This window comes from Girardinichthys multiradiatus, chromosome 6, assembly GCF_021462225.1.
Source record: "Girardinichthys multiradiatus isolate DD_20200921_A chromosome 6, DD_fGirMul_XY1, whole genome shotgun sequence".
Taxonomy (NCBI): Eukaryota; Metazoa; Chordata; class Actinopteri; order Cyprinodontiformes; family Goodeidae; genus Girardinichthys; species Girardinichthys multiradiatus.
In genome coordinates this window covers 24,774,952-24,797,425 of record NC_061799.1, presented here as the reverse complement: position 1 = coordinate 24,797,425, position 22,474 = coordinate 24,774,952, and the positions used below count along the sequence as shown (strand labels likewise).

Sequence of the window (22,474 nt, the reverse complement as noted above, 5' to 3'; positions counted from 1 at the left end):
AGCTGTATGCCAAAATCATCCATATTAAGACAATAAAAGACCTGAAATATTTCAGTTAGTGTGCAATGAATCTAAAATATATGAATGTTCAATTTTCATCATGATATTATGGAAAATAATGAACTTTATCACAATATGCTAATATTTTGAGAAGGACCTGTATTTTACACTACAATTAACCTTCCTTTAAAGATTCTACGAGCTTTCTGAATCTGAGTTATAGATGTATGACTCAATTTGAACATACAACTGTTATTTCATCGTATTGATTGAACTTTAATGATAAGGTCTTCATAGATTGTTAGTTTTTCTAACTCAAGATTTTACAACATATCTGTTTAGTTGAGAGCTGCAAGTTGTTCAACTGCTCAATTTCATTTCTTGTCCTGTTTTTTCACAGTCAGCCAAGGCCTGCCAGCAGAAACTGGAGAGTGAAGTGTCAATATTTGAATCCATGATAAAGAATGAAGAGCATTTTGGTAGGCAGACAAATCTTTCTAATACATGTAGAGTCTTCCGCAAAAAGGGAAAGAAATGGAAATTAGTTACAGGGTTGTGAAAAAGCATGTGCCTCCTAACGGATATCTTATGTTTTTCCTATTTTGGCACTTCTAATCTTTTTAGATTTTTAAAAACAAAATGATAACAGACAAATATTACACGAGTAAATAAATAATTTATTCAATAGGGAAAAATATGTCTACAAGCAAAACTTTATGCCCTAATCTATAGTAATTCAAGAACGGATGAGAATCAGTTATGGCATTCATCGATCTGGAAATTGTTACAAAGCCATTTGTAAAGCTTTGGGACTTCAGCGAGCTATCAAAAATATTCCAAGAGTGCATCGTCAATTGATCCAGGTGGAGACAAAATCTCAAGCACTGCAGGTCTCGCCTGCCTCAGTTAAGGTCCGCAATTCAGATTCATCAAGAGTTTAAAGTCTCGCTTGGGTTATGCAGCGGGACAAAGATCTAACGCAAACTAGCAATTCCAACTGTAAATGGTTCAAATAAAAAAACATAACATTTTGGACTGGCCTAGTCAAAGTGTGGACTCAGACGTAATGTGAATACTGTGGCATGAAGTTAAACAGGCCATTCATGCGTCAAACCTCCAAAGTGGCTGAACTAAAACAATTCTGCAAAGAAAAGTAGGCCAAAATTCCTCCTCAGCATAAACATGTAAATAATGTTTTAAATTAAACGCTATAAAATATAAGATACATTTATGTTCATATTGCTTTGCCCTACGTCAAACCAGATCATGTTATGTAAATGTTAATTGGGAGATTTAAACATGTATTTTAGATTTTAGGTAACAAAATTTATTTCCTTATCCTTATTACCATCCACCATTAATTATTATATTAACAGCTAAATATCATAAATGATAGATTTTCATTAGGTTTTACTAAAATAATTGACACCAACTAAATGGCCTCTTGGTGCACTCTGTTTCCTCTGGGGACTGGCTTGAAAACAATGGGAAGAATAGCATCTTTATTTCAGATAATTCTCATCATACATTCATAGGTTCTTGAGTTTTAATATCATTTTTTTCAGGCTTGGCTGCACGTCTTCTACTTAAAGCCAAAGAGACCAGCGAGCTTTCAAGTAAAATGTGCAATGCTCTCCAACTTTGGCTTGAGCTGCTGTCAAAACAAGAAGAGGTAAGGATAACAACTTCATTATCTTACAGATTTCTTCTGAAACCAATCCTTGGTTGACTTGGAAAATAGTTTGGGATTATGGTCCTATTTAAAGGTCAAATGATGCAGGGACTTCAGCTTCTATCTTGGTCTGAACATGCTGTAGGTTTAAAATGTAAATGGAAGCAAAGTAGCCCAGTGCATCCCTAAACTGCATGTTTCACTGTAGGCATTGTGTACTTTTCATCATAACTGCTGATCCAAAGGCCCAAAAAAGTTTCAGTTTTGATTTATTGTCCCAAAGAACAGAATCACAAATCCTCATTAACTTATTTATATAGTTATGAGAAAGTTGAAGCTCACTTTTCTGGTGCATTTGGGTCTATAATGGTGTACGTCTTGGAGTTCAGGCATGGAGCCCTTCTGTATTAAGTATGTGCTTTAGAGTGGAAGTTAAAACCTCAGTGCCACCGAGTATTGCTGCAGGACCTTTGCAGTCTGCCGAGGGTTTTCAACCAGATGCCTCCTCAGGAGTCTTGTGGCAGCCATTGATGACTTCCTCTTTCTGCCAGATTTACCTGATGCGGCCAGTCCTTTAAAAATTTGAATCATCTCTAGAAACATTTAAGGTCTTTGCTATCTTTATGTACCTCTTTACTTGTTTGTTCAAGGCAATGGTCTGAATTTTTTGGACCATTCTCTTGACCTTGCCATATTTTAACAAGCAATTTGACCTTACCATCAACAGTCCAGAATTTGAGGTGTTTTATCTCAAGTACATCTGATTAGGGCTGAAACAATTCATCAGATTTATCGTGATCAATCCATTATTGAAATAATTGTCAACTAATTTGTTAATTGAATAATCGTTAACTGGAGTAGACTCTTAAACAAACCATCTGCTAGAAGAACAACCCACTGAAGAGCAGTAAATAAGCCAAAACTGTACAAGAAATATATACATTTAGCATTTAAGATGAAAAACCTTTGTCTGTAAATATGCTCTATCCAGAACTCCTTAAGTGGCATAGTTTTAACTTCACCTGGTTAAAGTTCTGTAAAAAAAAAAAAAAAAAAGCATCTCCTATTAAGGACCTTTTGCTATCCAATTATTAATCAGGTAATTGAAAATAGTCAACAGATTAATCAAGTAGCAAAAATAATCCTTAGTAGCGGTCCAACATCTGATGCAACTCAAAAGGTTTTGTCTGGTTGCACCAGGTGTGCCGGACCACGCCTGATTATACAGGTCCTTCTCAAAAAATTAGCATATTGTGATAAAGTTCATTATTTTCCATAATGTCATGATGAAAATTTAACATTCATATATTTTAGATTCATTGCACACTAACTGAAATATTTCAGGTCTTTTATTGTCTTAATACAGATGATTTTGGCATACAGCTCATGAAAACCCAAAATTCCTATCTCACAAAATTAGCATATCATTAAAAGGGTCTCTAAACGAGCTATGAACCTAATCATCTGAATCAACGAGTTAACTCTAAACACCTGCAAAAGATTCCTGAGGCCTTTAAAACTCCCAGCCTGGTTCATCACTCAAAACCCCAATCATGGGTAAGACTGCTGACCTGACTGCTGTCCAGAAGGCCACTATTGACACCCTCAAGCAAGAGGGTAAGACACAGAAAGAAATTTCTGAACGAATAGGCTGTTCCCAGAGTGCTGTATCAAGGCACCTCAGTGGGAAGTCTGTGGGAAGGAAAAAGTGTGGCAGAAAACGCTGCACAATGAGAAGAGGTGACCGGACCCTGAGGAAGATTGTGGAGAAGGGCCGATTCCAGACCTTGGGGGACCTGCGGAACCAGTGGACTGAGTCTGGAGTAGAAACATCCAGAGCCACCGTGCACAGGCGTGTGCAGGAAATGGGCTACAGGTGCCGTATTCCCCAGTCCTGGGCTACAGAGAAGCAGCACTGGACTGTTGCTCAGTGGTCCAAAGTACTTTTTTCGGATGAAAGCAAATTCTGCATGTCATTCGGAAATCAAGGTGCCAGAGTCTGGAGGAAGACTGGGGAGAAGGAAATGCCAAAATGCCAGAAGTCCAGTGTCAAGTACCCACAGTCAGTGATGGTCTGGGGTGCCGTGTCAGCTGCTGGTGTTGGTCCACTGTGTTTTATCAAGGCCAAGGTCAATGCAGCTAGCTATAAGCAGATTTTGGAGCACTTCATGCTTCCATCTGCTGAAAAGCTTTATGGAGATGAAGATTTCATTTTTCAGCACGACCTGGCACCTGCTCACAGTGCCAAAACCACTGGTAAATGGTTTACTGACCATGGTATCACTGTCCTCAATTGGCCTGCCAACTCCCCTGACCTGAACCCCGTAGAGAATCTGTGGGATATTGTGAAGAGAACGTTGAGAGACTCAAGACCCAACACTCTGGATGAGCTAAAGGCCGCTATCGAAGCATCCTGGGCCTCCATAAGACCTCAGCAGTGCCACAGGCTGATTGCCTCCATGCCACGCCACATTGAAGGAGTCATTTCTGCAAAAGGATTCCCGACCAAGTATTGAGTGCATAACTGTACATGATTATTTGAAGGTTGACGTTTTTTGTATTAAAAACACTTTTCTTTTATTGGTCGGATGAAATATGCTAATTTTGTGAGATAGGAATTTTGGGTTTTCATGAGCTGTATGCCAAAATCATCCGTATTAAGACAATAAAAGACCTGAAATATTTCAGTTAGTGTGCAATGAATCTAAAATATATGAATGTAAAATTTTCATCATGACATTATGGAAAATAATGAACTTTATCACAATATGCTAATTTTTTGAGAAGGACCTGTATGTCCTATTAGATATTCTGTTGAGTGGATATAATCATTTTGACAAAGGAGTGGTCATTGAATGTAGGGTTTAATGTTGAATTTGGATAAAGTCTTTGTAATATTACCTCTTTTAACTAGTTGAGCTCTTCTTGTGTAATATGATTATTGGAAACACCTAAACAATTTTTGATTTTGTCACTAAACCTAATTTGCAGTCAGGGTTTACTCTGATCGGTGTAGGAATACATCCGTGTATTCAATACATTCCGACATCCAAATTGAATCACTGCTGCAGCTGAACCTTTTATGACTCTTCATTTCATTGACTCACCCTCACACCCTGTGTGCTGTTCTCTTATTGGCTGATGATATTAAATGGATTACTTACAAAATCCTCAGACCCCTCCCCTTCCCCCTCTTACTTTAGCTCCCTCGTGCCAATCACATTGGAAATTTGTGTGCTCGCTTCCACCTCACTGTCCACCTGTCTCGTTGTCGCTCTCTGTCCTTGAGGGAGTGGGGGGAGGGAGTGTTGGAACGGTGTGGTAATCACTGGCATGCCTATAGAAAGGATATGAAAGAGATCCTCATTTCTGCTTAGGTCTGCATTTGGCTTACTGATCAGCGCAGCCGTGCTCATAAACACTCTTGCTCCAAGGAAGTGTTATTCTTGTACTGAGGGGAGGAACTCAAGAGGCGTGTTTTCTGTCTCACCCTTTGAAAACAAACACTCGTAGACACGCATGCACATGCTGAAGCATCTAAGCACAAGAGAAAGAAGAGGCGGTGACGGCACTCTCATCCATCGTCTGCACAGGTACAGGACTCGGCTGTTTTTGTATAACGTTCTCAGCTTTGCTCTCAATTGTCATTTTGAAAGCTGCGTTTACTGTGAGGCTGGTCCCTGTAGACCTGGTGTGAGGCGTTTGAAGTTTAGAGTGCATTTCTTATCTATTTTGTGTAGTCTTGAGATTTGGTCTGAAGTGTTGGTACAGCCGAGGGGTATTCATCAGTAAGTAAAGGTCATTTTGGTGGATTTATTCATCCATATTCAATGTGATAAATTGCGTGGTTTAGACGTGATGCTTTGTGATTCTCTGCTCATTTCTTCGTTTTTAATGAGATCACGTCATTAAGTAATTCATTCAGTCCAAGTAAGAGTGCAGGCAGGCATGGATTAAAATTGCATTGAGGACTTCTTAGGTACAGTTCTGCTTATAGATATGCTTTTATCATAAAGATTTTAATTGTTTGAATAAAGAAAGCTTTGCTTTTTAAGTTTTTTAATTCTTCAGTCACACCTTAAAATGATCCCTGCATTAATCCTAGAGCTGATGTAAACGCTTTAATAAGACGGCATCTCTTGGGAAACGCATCTAAAAGCCTTCAGTAGGTGCAATAAATCCAAAAATGGAGCAAAACATACATTAAGAATCACATCAGAATAAAAGCTGATAAAGCTGGCTGCCTACACTGTTCTATCACAAGAAATAATCGGTTATCATCAATAAATGGAAAATCAGCAGTGAAAATCATTGATTAAGATGTTCTAAAAGGACAAGAAAGAACATGTCTTAATAAGCAACATCCTTTCCTCTACTGCAGGCACTAACTGGATTAGATTAAACATGACAATATAACCGGCTTATATTTCCTCCACTGCTGAGATTGCTGGTATTAAGCAGCATTAGGACTAATCCTGAATTTTTATTGTGGCACCACTGACGGGTTTTATTGGTCACACTTACACCTGTTTTTGAGCACAGTGCAGAAAGGGATGCAACACTGGCCATGTGGTGATGCACTTTGACTTCTGGGAATGGATGGGCAGTGGAGAGACACAAATTCATAGTTCAAAGAGTTTCACAACAGTTCCAGTAGTGCCCCTCAGCATTGTGGATGTGACCTATTTCAACAGCTGCTGCAGTGAGCTTCTCTGCACAAGTATATGCAGTGTTTAGGTTTGCCTGTTGGATAATATGTGATATTTAAAGTAGAGATGATCAGCAATCAGTGCCATCAATGAGCCAGAGATTGCCAATACTTCCTCGATTGGTTGAAATCATTGATCTTATGGGTCAAATACTAAAAAAATCAGATTTAAAAAAAACAAAACAATTAAGTCTATTAAAATAACACCACCATTTCTGTTCTATAAACACCTCAACTGACAGCATGTACTTTGATGCATTTTTTTAAAGCCCACTGGACACCAAAAAATTAATTTCCTCTACAGTCTTTTACAAACTGACCTGCAAATTTAAAAGCCCCAGCTAGAAACCTTCCTGTGTGTTTTAATCGTTCTCACTGATTTATAGGGCCGAGTTTTCTGAGTGCTCATGTGGCAGTAGGCCTTTGTAGCTGTCAGGGAAAGGAAATCATTGAGGTTTATAGCTTGACGTCATATAATGGTCTCATGCAAATAAGCAGGCTTGTCAGTATATATTGCTCTAAAGGGACAAGAATGGTAGCAGTGTATCTTTTAGACTTTTAGGATTTTAAATTGTTACTGTAATCGTCGAGAAAGTTGAATGCAGATCAGAGGCCCTGGTTCTGTAATAACACACAGTTTAGTCTTTACTAGAGATGCACTAATGAGGTTTTTTCTGGGTGATGCTAATTTTTAGTATTCTTTAAAGTCTGACCTGCCTATTTTGATTTCAACCATACTGATATTTTTGTTTTTCCTTTTGGTGAAATCTTTGTTCTCACTCAAGTTGGAATTCCGACTGGGAATGTCGGGGTCGCTGAGCAGCCTCAACTTCAGTATCCTGTAGGAATGCAGTGCAAAAAAAAAAAACTTAAGTCAAATTTGTTAATATAAAGTATAAGGTGTTATTTCCAGATTTCAGCTCCAACTTCTCAAACATATCCAATGCAGTACATGATGCATAAAAAGGAAAAGGTGCTGCAAGTTTCGTTAGAGGTAGGAATTTTAAATCCAACAGAAAATGAAGGAAATACAAGATTATCCCTATTTATGCATCATAACATATGTCTCAGTCTCAAAAAAGTGCATCAAAGTACACATTATTTGATCTGTTCTATAGAAGGAACTATTATTGTTTTTAGTTTCCATTAAATAGGAAAAAATGAAATTCCAAATTTTCATCGTTTGACCTTCTGACCAAAGATTCGGATCTTAAGGTGACTAATAAGAGCGTCTCTAGATGTTACAATAATCATTGGCAGGGGTGTAACTAACCCACTTGACTCCATTACTAACCAAGCAGTCTCTAATCCTGAGTAAGGAGCATCTATGCAGAGTTTGTGGGTCACTCAATAGTCATGCATTTATTGTAAAATCTGATCCTTTTGGATTGGGATCCCTTTTCAAACTTATATACTCATAAAGAGCTACTAAATTTGTCTTCTGAGGTACATAATGGACTCAAATGTATTGGCTTCCAGACACCACAGATTTATGATCAGTGGGATGTACTGTTAGTAATACATAGCACCACAGTTGAGTTGTAGCAATGTTACTTTAGAGATTTGCTTTCCCTTCAGAAAAGAGCAAAACAAAATATCTCTCTCTCAGGGTGTTGCCCAGAGAGAAGCATCCCTGTCAGACTCCAGCGACAGCACAGAGCCTCAGCCGGGCTTAAAATAGAACAGTCTGTGCCCAGGCGAGGGGATGGAGTGAGAATAAAGGAGCTGGCTGAAATGGTTGCACAACAATGGATGGGTTCTTGTGTCAAGTGCCTTGGACAAGGAGTGTTAACACAGGCTCCTACACTGAGAGATGATTTGATCCATCCATCAAACTGCACTTCTGTCCACACATTCTTTCATTCTTTGATCAGTTCTTTAAACTGTTCCATCCATCCATCCGTATATTCTGTAATCCGTCCACCTATTCTTTCATCAATTTGTTCTTCTTTCCATCCTTCAGTTTTTTGATTTGTCATTTCTTACATCACTGCATTTTTTGAGTAGTCCATCTGTCCATCCACCTCACCTGTTCAAATGTCCATCCATCTGTCCTTCCATCCAGCCATACATGTATTCTTCAATCAGCCCGTTTTTTTTCAATCCATCCTTTCAGTCATGTTTTGATCCATCTACTCGTACTCGTCGTCTTCCGCTTAGCTGGGACCGGGTCGCAGGGGCAGCAGATTCAGCAGAGACACCCAGACGTCCCTCTCCTCAGACACCTCTTCCAGCTCCTCCGGGGGGGAGCCCAAGGCATTCCCAGGCCAGCCGAGAGACATAGTCCCTCCAGCGTGTCCTGGGCCGTCCCCTGGGCCTCCTCCCGGTGGGACGTGCCTGGAACACCTCCCGAGGAAGGCGTCCAGGAGGCATCCGGTATAGATGCCCGAGCCACCTCAACTGGCTCATCTCGATGTGGAGGAGCAGTGGCTCTACTCCGAGCCCCTCCTGGATGGCCAAGCTCCTCACCCTATCTCTAAGGGAGTGCCCGGTCACCCTACGGAGGAAGCTCATTGCAGCCGCTTGTATCCGGGATCTCGTTCTTTCGGTCATGACCCAAAGTTCATGGCCATAGGTGAGGGTAGGACCGTAGACCGACCGGTAAATTGAGAGCTTTGTTTTTCGGCTCAGCTCTCTCTTCACCACAACGGACCGGCACAGCGCCCCCATTACTGTGGCAGCCGCACCGATCCGTCTGTCGATCTCCCGCTCCATTCTTCCCTCACTCGTGAACAAGACCCCGAGATACTTAAACTCCTCCACTTGAGGAACTCCCCTCCAACCTGAAGAGGACAAGCCACCCTTTTCCGGTCGAGTACCATGGCCTCTGACTTGGAAGAGCTGATCTTCATCCCAGCCGCTTCACACTCGGCTGCAAACCACCACAGCGCATGCTGTAGGTCTTGGCTAGAGGGGGCCAGCAAGGACCACGTCATCTGCAAAAAGAAGAGACGAAATCCACTGGTCCCCAAACCCGACCCCCTCCGGCCCTTGGCTGCGTCTAGAAATCCTTTCCATAAAAGTTATGAACAGGACCGGTGACAAAGGGCAGCCCTGCCGGAGTCCAACATGCACCGGGAACAGATCAGACTTAGTGTCGGCAATGCGGACCAAACTCCTGCTTGTACAGAGACCAGATGGCCCCTAATAAAAGGCCCCCGATTCCATACTCCTGGAGTACCCCCCACAGGGCATCACGAGGGACACAGTCGAATGCTTTCTCCAGGTCCACAAAACACATGTGAACCGGTTGGGCAAACTCCCACGAACCCTCGAGTACCCTGTAGAAGGTATAGAGCTGGTCCAGTGTTCCACGGCCGGGACGAAAACCACACTGCTCCTCCTGAAGCCGAGGTTCGACTATCGGCCGGACTCTCCTCTCCAATACCCTGGCGTAGGCCTTACCAGGGAGGTTGAGGAGTGTGAACCCCCTGTAGTTGGAACACACCCTCCGATCCCCCTTCTTATCAAGGGAGACCACCACCCCAGTCTGTCAGTCCAGAGGCACTGTCCCCGACTGCCACGCAATGTTGAAGAGACGTGTCAACCATGACAGCCCCACAACATCAAGAGACTTGAGGTACTCAGGGCGGAAATCTTCTGACAGTCTGAGTACTGTGAAAATATCTACTGTAAATTCAAACTAACATTTTGTGTTTATACAGGTCCTTCTCAAAAAATTAGCATATTGTGATAAAGTTCATTATTTTCCATAATGTCATGATGAAAATTTAACCATCATATATTTTAGATTCATTGCACACTAACTGAAATATTTAACCATCATATATTTTAGATTCATTGCACACTAACTGAAATATTTCAGGTCTTTTATTGTCTTAATACGGATGATTTTGGCATACAGCTCATGAAAACCCAAAATTCCTATCTCACAAAATTAGCATATCATTAAAAGGGTCTCTAAACGAGCTATGAACCTAATCATCTGAATCCACGAGTTAACTCTAAACACCTGCAAAAGATTCCTGAGGCCTTTAAAACTCCCAGCCTGGTTCATCACTCAAAACCCCAATCATGGGTAAGACTGCCGACCTGACTGCTGTCCAGAAGGCCACTATTGACACCCTCAAGCAAGAGGGTAAGACACAGAAAGAAATTTCTGAACGAATAGGCTGTTCCCAGAGTGCTGTATCAAGGCACCTCAGTGGGAAGTCTGTGGGAAGGAAAAAGTGTGGCAGAAAACGCTGCACAACGAGAAGAGGTGACTGGACCCTGAGGAAGATTGTGGAGAAGGGCCGATTCCAGACCTTGGGGGACCTGCGGAAGCAGTGGACTGAGTCTGGAGTAGAAACATCCAGAGCCACCGTGCACAGGCGTGTGCAGGAAATGGGCTACAGGTGCCGCATTCCCCAGTCCTGGACTACAGAGAAGCAGCACTGGACTGTTGCTCAGTGGTCCAAAGTACTTTTTTCGGATGAAAGCAAATTCTGCATGTCATTCGGAAATCAAGGTGCCAGAGTCTGGAGGAAGACTGGGGAGAAGGAAATGCCAAAATGCCAGAAGTCCAGTGTCAAGTACCCACAGTCATTGATGGTCTGGGGTGCCGTGTCAGCTGCTGGTGTTGGTCCACTGTGTTTTATCAAGGGCAGGGTCAATGCAGCTAGCTATCAGGACATTTTGGAGCACTTCATGCTTCCATCTGCTGAAAAGCTTTATGGAGATGAAGATTTCATTTTTCAGCACGACCTGGCACCTGCTCACAGTGCCAAAACCACTGGTAAATGGTTTACTGACCATGGTATCACTGTGCTCAATTGGCCTGCCAACTCTCCTGACCTGAACCCCATAGAGAATCTGTGGGATATTGTGAAGAGAATGTTGAGAGACTCAAGACCCAACACTCTGGATGAGCTAAAGGCTGCTATCGAAGCATCCTGGGCCTCCATAAGACCTCAGCAGTGCCACAGGCTGATTGCCTCCATGCCACGCCGCATTGAAGCAGTCACTTCTGCAAAAGGATTCCCGATCAAGTATTGAGTGCATAACTGTACATGATTATTTGAAGGTTGACGTTTTTTGTATTAAAAACACTTTTCTTTTATTGGTCGGATGAAATATGCTAATTTTGTGAGATAGGAATTTTGAGTTTTCATGAGCTGTATGCCACAATCATCCGTATTAAGACAATAAAAGACTTGAAATATTTCAGTTAGTGTGCAATGAATCTAAAATATATGAATGTTAAATTTTCATCATTACATTATAGAAAATAATGAACTTTATCACAATATGCTAATTTTTTGAGAAGGACCTGTAGTTTAAAAATAGCTTGAAAACATTAACAAAACAAAGCAAAACAATTCTTATTATTGTTTTCATCACCATGAATGAAATCTTGTTGGAGTGCAAGGCACAGACAATTTTAGTGTGTTGCTCAAACATGAATTTCTATGCTGGTAATAAACTAAACGTCCATTGTCATGCTTCTGCTGCAGCCTAAATGGGCTGAACATTGAGTGTAAAAGAAGGTGCTGGTTGTAGGTGTTGGTGTTAAACCTACAGCATTTGCACCACACAGCTGTTGAAAGCTTGTGTGAATCAGCTTCATCCGCAGCCTAAAAGACAAAGAATCAGCATCGAAAATGCTGCTTGTTTATAGCACAATGCAAAACATTTGATTATTACTGAGTAATTATTGATCATCTGAGTCTTGCATTTTCTAAGACTAGTTTACAAAAATAACATCTAAAATTGCTCTGACTCACCATTTATTGGCTGTGGTCGCTCAATATTCGAGAAATGGCTGGATTAATGGCCTTTAAGATGCAGCTGTATTTAGAGAGGCTAATCAATAGTCCCAGTTGTATAAGTGATGAGGGTGAACTTTTTTTTATTTCAATCAAATGCTCTAGCCTTGGTCTGCAGTTGTTGATTTGCAGTTTGATTTTCAAGCTCCTCTTTCTCTGACTCATTTGTTTTACTGAAGGTTATTTAGGAAGGATTTCTAACTATGGAGATTGCTCCAGTCTTCTTTATACGTGCATTAGCTAAATTAAGACTATAAAAATGTTTGTAAATTTCTAGTGAAAAGAAATATCTTTGATGTTAATTGTATATTTGTTTGTTTTCTTGCTTGGTTTGTTTCTTTGGTTTGAGTAGTACACAGTGCATATCAGCAGCAGACAACAGGAAACACTGATCTCGTGTCCCACTGTTACTCAGCTCAGGTGGCTCTGAAAGGACACTCGATCCTGGATGAAAAAGCTTCCTGAAACTGGGGTGTTTTATTCCTAATAGGAACAAACCAGATCTGTTTGCAGGTTTGAAACGATAACCTACCCTACCTACCCTAAGCATTAGTGAGATGCACAAATGATGCAAAAGACTGATGCAAAAAGACAAATATTGCCTTGTTGATCAAATGGCGGTTAGACATTTGCATTCAGCATTATGTGTACTATCAAATGAATCTACACTTAAAGGGTGGAATAATGTCGGTGAGCAGATTCTTTTTGTTCTCCATGCTGGTTGCCTGCCTTTGATCTCACCGGTGGTCCTTTGTTTACAGGTGTGGAGCCTGAAGGTAGAGCAGGAAGAGGAGAAGAACAAAGCTCTGACAGAAGCCCTCCAGACTTTGGCAACTGAGCACTATGAACTCAAGCAGTCCTTAAGTAGGAGCAGGAGGTCATCCACACGTTGTGTCCTCACTGAAGATGACTTCTGTGATGCTGTGTCAGGTCAGCAACCTCTACACAGGTCTATTAATCAAACAAACCATGACTTTGCTATAATTACATTCTCAACGGGTCATATATTGATCATAACATTGTTACCTGGGAAATTTTATTTCTGCCTCGCTTAAAGTTGATGCATACACAGGCAGATTTAGTCTTTTTTTTACATTTTTCAGTTTATTTAAAATAGACTAACTTCCAGTTTTGTCATCAGCCTACATTGCCAGCTCTTTCTTGTCTTATTTATTTCTCTCAAAGTAATCTTCAAAAAGTCTTTCTCAGTTTAAACTCAATGTGCACAGCATATCAAGTCGCAGTTGGCATTGCAACATAAATGTGTAGAATATTAGGCTGTATTTCAGAGTTATTTTTTTAATTTTCATCTTTAGATATCCTCTCCTGAATTTTGATAATTTCTGCCAGTTTTCCCTAAACTTCTTCACAGGCGCCATGAGACTGGACATAAACTTCACCCCCATAGCATAATGCTACCACAGCCATGCTTTTCTGCATAGAAGACAGTTAAAATTTAATCAGTGGTTTTCTATGTGATCTCATAAGTGGGCTCTTCTTCTCACATCAGTGCTTCCGTTGAGTGTTTTTGAGATAGTTCTCACAGCATTTCATTTCTTCCATTGACCACCTGTGTGTTTGTTGTCATAGCCATTGGGTTCTCCAGAACCCAGCCAAAAGCTAACATGGTGGTTCAAACACTTTAGCTTAACTTTGTTTAACAGTGTCAACTTCAGGAATTGTATTATCCTTTTACTCTGTTTGCATTTTACTGTTTTTTTAGAGGCTTAGAGCAATGTGGTTTGTCTGCAAATATGTGATGCAAACAGATATGCAGATGTGCATCTTTCTAAACATACAGGCTTTCAGAAAAACAGCAGTCCAAGATTACTAACACAAGGTTATTATACTGCCAGAATGTAATTCTGACCCAAGCCTAGTGCGTATGAAATCTTTTCATAGCATATACATTACTGGTCAAATGTTTTAGATACACTTTCTCACTTAACAGGTCTCTTTATTTTCATGACTGCTTACATTGTAGAATCTCACCAAAAAACTATAAATGAACACACATGGAATTATGTAGTAAACAAAAAGTGTAGCCACCCTTTGCTTTGATTACTGCTTTGATCTCTTGTCATTCTCTCCATGAGCTTCATGAGGCGGTCACCTGAAATGGTTTTCCAAAGAGTCTTGAAGGAACTTCCTAGAGGTTCGTTGAGAGACGGCCAAAGCCTAATATTTCAGTCATTACAGCAAAGGGCGGCTACTTTAAGGATTCTAAAATATTAAACATATTTCAAGTTCTTTTACAATTTTTTGTTTGCTGCATAATTCCACATGTGTTCATTCACAGTTTGATTCCTTCAGTGAGACTCTACATGCAATGTAAATAGTCATAAACATAAAGAAAACTATTAAACGAGAAAGGCTGCTAAAACCTTTGACCTGTAGTGTGTCTATTTCTTCTTTTGAATCTGTGTAATAAGCACATTATAAATATAAGTACTCTATCTTAGATTAGCATATTACTCCTGTATAAATACTTGATTGTTCTCCTGACAGTGCTATGTAAGGGAGGAGAAGCATCCAATAGTTGGAGAGCAAACAAAATAAGAGGAAATGAACACTCTCTGTGTCCTCCTATTGAAACATAATCTTCAGGTGGGGTTTGGCTGGTGGCTGGAAGGGAGGAGGGTGGAGAGCAGGTCGGGGATCAGCCCTTTTTATTTTTGGAGCATATACTGTTTAATCAGCCCAAAGCGGGAGCATGTCTAAACCAACTAATAGAACCCGTGTTTGCAAATGTTTGGTTTGAGCTGCCGTTGGCTTCCCACCCTTCTCCCTACTCTTTACCATCATCATCATCATCCTCATCCCCACAGAGTCTGAGTCTGAGCTTTCTGTGAGCGACTTCCTGTCTGTGGCCAGTTACTCCTGGGAAGAGGACGAGGGCAGAGACGCCCCTCTTCAAAACAGCCTCCATCAGCCCAGCGCACACACGGGGGCTGCCGGTATGTCAGGGGAGTGTAACGATGGCAACAAAGCTGCCCAGCACAGTGGAGTAAAGCACAGGTAGGTCATGTTCCAGTTTGGATGTCATGCCCATTTATTGGTTTAAATGTTCTGTAAATTGTTGAGCGACAGAGTTCTGTTTGTACATAGAGTTGATGTCAGTACATTATACGCAGTATATTGCCATCAGTCATAAAATTGCTGACCTGACTCAGCAAGAGTGCAATACAGTCGTCACAGTTGGCATAATGAGATGCCGCCTTTCCACTAGCTCTGTTTATCCAGTCACATGTTTTTTTGCTTCAGGTGATCCACAGAGGATAGTCTGTTTTTTGTTTTTCCTGAGCACTAGCTTTCCATGTGAACAATTGTTTTAACATTGTTTGTCAGAATTTATAATTCCCTTCAGATTCTGGTTTTGTTTTGGTCTGTTTCCTCATTTAACAGAGGATTCCTAAATAATTCAGCTTGTGATGGTTAACAGACTTGAGGAACAAAGGGTCAGGTGGTGTCCTTTCTGAATGTCTGCTTAGCTGTGTGTGTACTAAAGATATATTTGTTTATTTTAAACTACTCATTCAAAGAGAACTGTACTGCTTGTCTATTTGCTTTTTGTTGTTTGTTATTGTACCAGCAGCAAAGTGAAAGGCAAGTGAAAGCATGCAGAGATACACAAAGGTAAAACATATAAAAAAGAAAAGAAAAAGACTGTACAGTTATTGAAATAGTATTCTCATGTTCAAGGAAAAGTGCAACTGAGTACGATAGTTTAAAAAAATGTACAACATGTGCATATATATTTGTGCATAAAAAAAAACAAAGTATTTACTAGAAATGGGAAAAACTGGATATAACAGCAGGGATGTAAACATTTATGGAGTTTGTTGGGATCAGTAATGGTTATAAAGTTTAACAGCTGCTGGGAGGAAGGACCTGAAATAATGCTCCTTTATGCTCCTAGGATGCAGCAGTCTGTCACTAAATGAGCTTTCCATTTCTGCAACAGCTTCATGCACAGGGACATTGTCCAAGAGTGATGCTACTTGTGTCTACTACTACCTTCACTGTGCACAGGAGCCACACTCATCCACCACTGGCCTTCCTGATTAGCTTTTCTAGCCGCTTCCTCTCAGCTGTAGATAAGCTGCTGTATCAACATACCACACCACAGAAGATAGCTGATGCTGATCTGGTCTGACCCATCTTGTAATCGGTGTTGTGGCTACTGTCCAGTTTACTGTTCAAGTTAGCACCCGGTACTTATAAGAGTGCACTATCTCAATGTCAGTTCCATGGATCTCTAAAGGTGTTGGTGTGTCTGTGGAAATCCACTGAACAGCACTGGGAGAGGTGGTGGTCCACTCCTGACCGCTCCAACCTGTCTATCAGAAGTCCCGGCTGGATGCTATTAAAAGCGCTGGAGAAATCAAAGAACATGATCCTCACAGTGCAGCTTTTCCAGGTGGGCCAGAGCTCGGTGCAGGAGGTAAATGATGACCTCATCCACCCCAATGCCAGGCTGTTAGACGAACTGCAGCCTTTTGCAACTTGTTCTTTAGCAGCTCGATCCTCACCTGAAGTGTTGAAAGTGACAGGATGGTGGTGGAGGAGGTAGGGGAGGGGGTGAGGGATGGAGTCTTCTGAAGCGGAGGGGGTGGGTGATGTCTGAGAGGTGGGAAGTTCGGGGAAGAAAAGCAGGCAGTTGTCAAAGATAAGGGAGGCTACATCAGGGGAGACCTGGCTGGGGGGAGGAGGTGTAGCAGTAGGTGACAATGATCAATTGAAAATAAATAAACTCACCCTAACCTTATATTTCAAAGATTATTGGGTAAGTTATTTTTATTCTAAACCAACAATTAATCCCACACACATATAGAAGTACAGATTAGTAAGCAGAAAAGTCCTAATTAATTAAATTAATGACTGAAATCTACTATGCTTAAATGCTTCTTGGAGCCGAAGGAACTGGGAAAAAAGACTGTGCCAGAAGTATATCTACTATGCCTCACTGCCCCTTTTATCGTGCAGATGAAGCGAAGCCCCTCCTCGATTCCTGCATCTCTGTTTATTTAGCTGAAGTAAAGGCTTTGTGTGTGCTTAGCTGCTCCAGTGCACATTTCTAAACGAGGACACCATCTGCCTCCAGCCAGCCTACCTGTAAAACAGTTGATGCTACAGACAGCAGCAAAACGTCAAAAAAAGCAGTAAAGTATAAGATTTTGAATAATGGTAATAAGGGGCTTTGCATTCAGGAAGATTAATGAAAAGGGTTCAGAGCCAGTATTGAAAACTCAGCATACACCCGCTCACAGCTGCACATCCATGCAGGGGCTCTGCCTGAGGCATGGACTGTTCAGCTGCAAGAGCCTTACCTTGCAGGTTTCACATAACCCATTTCCCCAAAATGGCAGCTCAATATATAGTGCAGTGGACTGCTGGTTTCTAACCAGAACAATTACATATGTACAGCTGTCAAAATGTTGGTGCCTTTAACTCTGATAATGCTGCATGGAGAAGTAAACTATACAGATTGATATATTTAAAAGTTTTTGAAGCTGTTTGCTGTCTAGATATTTTACTCCTGAATCACCTGACTGCACATATTTTGTAGTTGGATTTATTTATATTCTCATATGAGTACCTACAGTCATATTCAATAAATTAGAATATGTGTCCCAGTGAGGATCGTTTGTCATTTTAAGAGTATTTGTTGAAAATAACCTTTAAGCATTTATAAAACATATCTTTCAAAAAGTCAACAAGTGTTTTTTTTATTGGTCTGATGTAATATTCTAATCTTAAAGCAGAACATTGTAATTAACACAAATAAAACCTTGAAAACATCAGTTTGTGTATATAATGTGTTTTCCTTAGTGAGCTAAGTTACTGAAATAAATGAACTTTTCAACAATATGTTAATTTATTGAATGCGTCTGTATACTTTCTTATTGTTTTGTTTTCCACCTGCTTTTTACAGAACTTTTCTGCCGGCTCCAATGTTCTCCAGGAATGACGTGAGCGTCTGGAGTATCCTGAAAAAATGCATCGGCATGGTGAGAGAGCGAAAAAACAGCTTTAGTCACTTTATGTACTTTACCTACTTAGAGAAAATTAACGTAGCTTTATGTTGGTTGGAAGTAGCTGTTGAAAAGTGACAGTTTTACGAATGCAGTAATTCAAATGTACAACATGGTTTTAGAGAACATGGGGAAAACATAACAAGCCTGTAGTTCATCGGTCTATTTAACACAGGCGTTTGGTTTAAAGCCTGGTTTAGTTGAAACACTCAACCTTATTATTTTTTTACTGTCATGTTCTTCCCAGGAATCATTAACATGGAGGCTTAGAAGGGCTCCTTTGAGCCTGTGAGCCTTTTGGTTAACAGCACTGAGGCTTTGTTCACATGTATCTGAAATTCATCTTGTAACTACCTTTATTTCTTTGATTTCTCTATCAAATAACATATTAGACAAATTTCTATTTATAAAATGTTAATTGTGTAACTTTGGTTATGTATCTAATTCTGATTTTAGTAACCCCTGGATTGTCTAAAACTTTGGTGACTGAGTCATTTATAGCTTAAAGACCCCAAAATTAAGTTGTCATTTTACTGGGGATTCTGATGATGAATAGAAGTGCTCCCAGCCATTTCTTTATTAAATTATTTGCAACTATAACTTGTGATTCTAAACTTTGCTTTGCTGACAGATGAATTTATAGCACAGACTAGAAGTTGTCTGATTAGGTCAGGGGTGTCCAAAGTGCAGCCCGTGAGCCACAGCTGCGATTCATTAATGGTACAAATTTTGCCCCACCAACGCAGGGCGTTCTCGATGCAGATGGTCACTTATGTATATTGTTAGGGCGAGATTTTCCCTGACAAACTAAAATGTTTTTCAAATGGAAAACAGTAAGTATATCGCAAAGTGTTAATAACAAAATTTTTGGCTTTCATTTTAATTTCATAAATAAATCAGTAAATACAGGTCCTTCTCAAAATATTAGCATATTGAGATAAAGTTCATTATTTTCCATAATGTCATGATGAAAATTTAACATTCATATATTTTAGATTCATTGCACAATAACTGAAATATTTCAGGTCTTTTATTGTCTTAATACGGATGATTTTGGCATACAGCTCATAAAAACCCAAAATTCCTATCTCACAAAATTAGCATATCATTAAAAGGGTCTCTAAACGAGCTATAAACCTAATCATCTGAATCAAGGAGTTAACTCTAAACACCTGCAAAAGATTCCTGAGGCCTTTAAAACTCCCAGCCTGGTTCATCACTCAAAACCCCAATCATGGGTAAGACTGCCGACCTGACTGCTGTCCAGAAGGCCACTATTGACACCCTCAAGCAAGAGGGTAAGACACAGAAAGAAATTTCTGAACGAATAGGCTGTTCCCAGAGTGCTGTATCAAGGCACCTCAGTGGGAAGTCTGTCGGAAGGAAAAAGTGTGGCAGAAAACGCTGCACAACGAGAAGAGGTGACCGGACCCTGAGGAAGATTGTGGAGAAGGGCTGATTCCAGACCTTGGAGGACCTGCGGAAGCAGTGGACTGAGTCTGGAGTAGAAACATCCAGAGCCACCGTGCACAGACGTGTGCAGGAAATGGGCTACAGGTGTCGCATTCCCCAGACCTGGGCTACAGAGAAGCAGTACTGGACTGTTGCTCAGTGGTCCAAAGTACTTTTTTCGGATGAAAGCAAATTCTGCATGTCATTCGGAAATCAAGGTGCCAGAGTCTGGAGGAAGACTGGGGAGAAGGAAATGCCAAAATGCCAGAAGTCCAGTGTCAAGTACCCACAGTCAGTGATGGTCTGGGGTGCCGTGTCAGCTGCTGGTGTTGGTCCACTGTGTTTTATCAAGGGCAGGGTCAATGCAGCTAGCTATCAGGAGATTTTGGAGCACTTCATGCTTCCATCTGCTGAAAAGCTTTATGGAGATGAAGATTTCATTTTTCAGCACGACCTGGCACCTGCTCACAGTGCCAAAACCACTGGTAAATGGTTTACTGACCATGGTATCACTGTGCTCAATTGGCCTGCCAACTCTCCTGACCTGAACCCCATAGAGAATCTGTGGGATATTGTGAAGAGAACGTTGAGAGACTCAAGACCCAACACTCTGGATGAGCTAAAGGCCGCTATCGAAGCATCCTGGGCCTCCATAAGACCTCAGCAGTGCCACAGGCTGATTGCCCCATGCCACGCCGCATTGAAGCAGTCATTTCTGCAAAAGGATTCCCGACCAAGTATTGAGTGCATAACTGTACATGATTATTTGAAGGTTGACGTTTTTTGTATTAAAAACACTTTTCTTTTATTGGTCGGATGAAATATGCTAATTTTGTGAGATAGGAATTTTGGGTTTTCATGAGCTGTATGCCAAAATCATCCGTATTAAGACAATAAAAGACCTGAAATATTTCAGTTAGTGTGCAATGAATCTAAAATATATGAATGTTAAATTTTCATCATTAAATTATGGAAAATAATGAACTTCATCACAATATGCTAATATTTTGAGAAGGACCTGTAGGACCACAAACATACAGTGACTTTTACTTAAAAGCAGACATTGGATCACCTGTTCATTGAATTTCCAGCCCACTTGGCAAAATGTTGAGATATGACTTATGAGAAATCAGTCCAGTTCATTCTGATTCATTTAACTACATTGTTTATTTTCAGTCGCCACTAAATATGTGTTTATTGTTTATACCCATTACAGCTTCTAGATTTTGAATAGAAAGGCAGTAACCCTTAAACTGATTTATCTCTAGGATACGGTTTAATTTCTAACATTGTTATGGGTTGTTGAAAGTTTTCTTAAGCATAAAGTCATCTAATCTTTGTCTGCTTTCAACCACTATGGCTGTGCATGAATAGTGCATTTACAACAGCAACTTGCCCGAAATGCAACGTCAGTGTTTTTTAACCACAGCTGCCACTGTTCTAAATGTCAGGTGGCCATTTTGGATTTTAAAGTTGGGTTTGATGAGACCCTCCATCCCTCACAGGGCCCTCCTGTTTGTTTTTCCAACTTGGAATTTGAGTAATTTTACCCACATTTCTGTGTTGGTACTTGGGAAAACTTGTATGTAGGGAGATGGTAATGTTTAAGAACCACTGCCTTTTCTCAAACTCTTTTGGTAGGAGTTGTCAAAGATTGCCATGCCCGTGATCTTTAATGAGCCGTTGAGCTTCCTCCAGCGGATAACAGAATACATGGAGCACACATACCTCATCCACCAAGCTAATGCTGCAACAGACTCAATTGAGAGGATGAAGGTAATGAAATCACTTTATTTATTCATATAAACATAAAATTCTATACATTTAATTTAATGTGCATCTTACTGTCCCCTTCAAATTGTTAGCTGGGTTCAGTTCTCAGGAAGAAATGTTCTGTAGTGTGTTGCAGCATTTGCCGTGTCAGCTGTAGCATCACAGTGGGAGAGGACAGGAAAGCCCTTCAACCCACTACTGGGGGAGACGTATGAGCTGATCAGGTATAACTGATGAGTAAACATTTTTTGTTGTTGGTAGACGTTTTGTTTTTATGATAATTTCCCTGTCCTCCACTAGAGAGGATCTGGGCTTCAGGTGGGTCTCCGAGCAAGTGAGCCATCATCCTCCAATCAGTGCGTTTCACGCCGAGGGCCTCAGGGAGGATTTTGTCTTTCATGGTTCCATATATCCCAAACTGAAGTTCTGGGGGAAGAGCATAGAAGCCGAACCCAAAGGAACCATCACTCTGGAGCTGCCCAAGTGAGTTCAGTCTGCTTCCCTAAGGAGTTGATATCACTGTGTTAACATTGTGCTCACTGCCTGATGCTTAACCTCTGCAGATACAATGAATCCTACACCTGGACAAACCCCACCTGTTGTGTCCACAACATCATTGTCGGTCAGCTTTGGATTGAGCAATATGGGAACGTGGAAGTGATCAATCACAAGTAAAGCAATCCCTCTGTCTGTGCAGTGTTTTCCATGTGTCTCTGTGCAAAGAGTCTTCCCTGATTCATTTGTATGCAGGATTCTTTTCTCCATTTTCTTCTGTGCTCCTCAGTAGAATGTCAGCCTACTTTTAACTGTCTGATTGATCTTGGGAGCACAACTGGGACAGCGGCCGTTAGAATAGAGCAGTGTAGGCAAGACGATGAATGTTGGAGGAACAGTTGCAGATGAGAAAAGTGAAAGAGAATCCGTAAACAGGCCGTTGGTATGTTTCAGAACTGGAGAGAGATGCAACATGACATTCAAACCCTGTGGCCTCTTTGGAAAAGAGCTTCATAAAGTCGAAGGATACATTCAAGACAAAAGGTGGTAATATTGTCATTAAATACAAATA

The 22,474-nt window shown here is 40.7% G+C and overlaps 1 protein-coding gene across 3 annotated transcripts in view; it reads left to right on the top strand.

Annotated features, from left to right (window-relative positions):
- The window catches only part of LOC124870118 (oxysterol-binding protein-related protein 1-like), a 38,263-nt gene that overhangs the window by 10,491 nt on the left and 5,298 nt on the right, over window positions 1-22,474 (top strand). For all 3 annotated transcript variants that reach the window (XM_047368636.1, XM_047368635.1, XM_047368637.1), the window contains exons 13-22: window positions 401-479; window positions 1,566-1,672; window positions 12,910-13,078; window positions 14,977-15,166; window positions 18,084-18,159; window positions 21,277-21,411; window positions 21,535-21,632; window positions 21,709-21,891; window positions 21,972-22,079; window positions 22,357-22,446. In XM_047368636.1, the coding sequence (XP_047224592.1) occupies window positions 401-479; window positions 1,566-1,672; window positions 12,910-13,078; window positions 14,977-15,166; window positions 18,084-18,159; window positions 21,277-21,411; window positions 21,535-21,632; window positions 21,709-21,891; window positions 21,972-22,079; window positions 22,357-22,446 (1,235 nt within the window). The remainder of the gene's footprint in view (window positions 1-400; window positions 480-1,565; window positions 1,673-12,909; window positions 13,079-14,976; window positions 15,167-18,083; window positions 18,160-21,276; window positions 21,412-21,534; window positions 21,633-21,708; window positions 21,892-21,971; window positions 22,080-22,356; window positions 22,447-22,474) is intronic.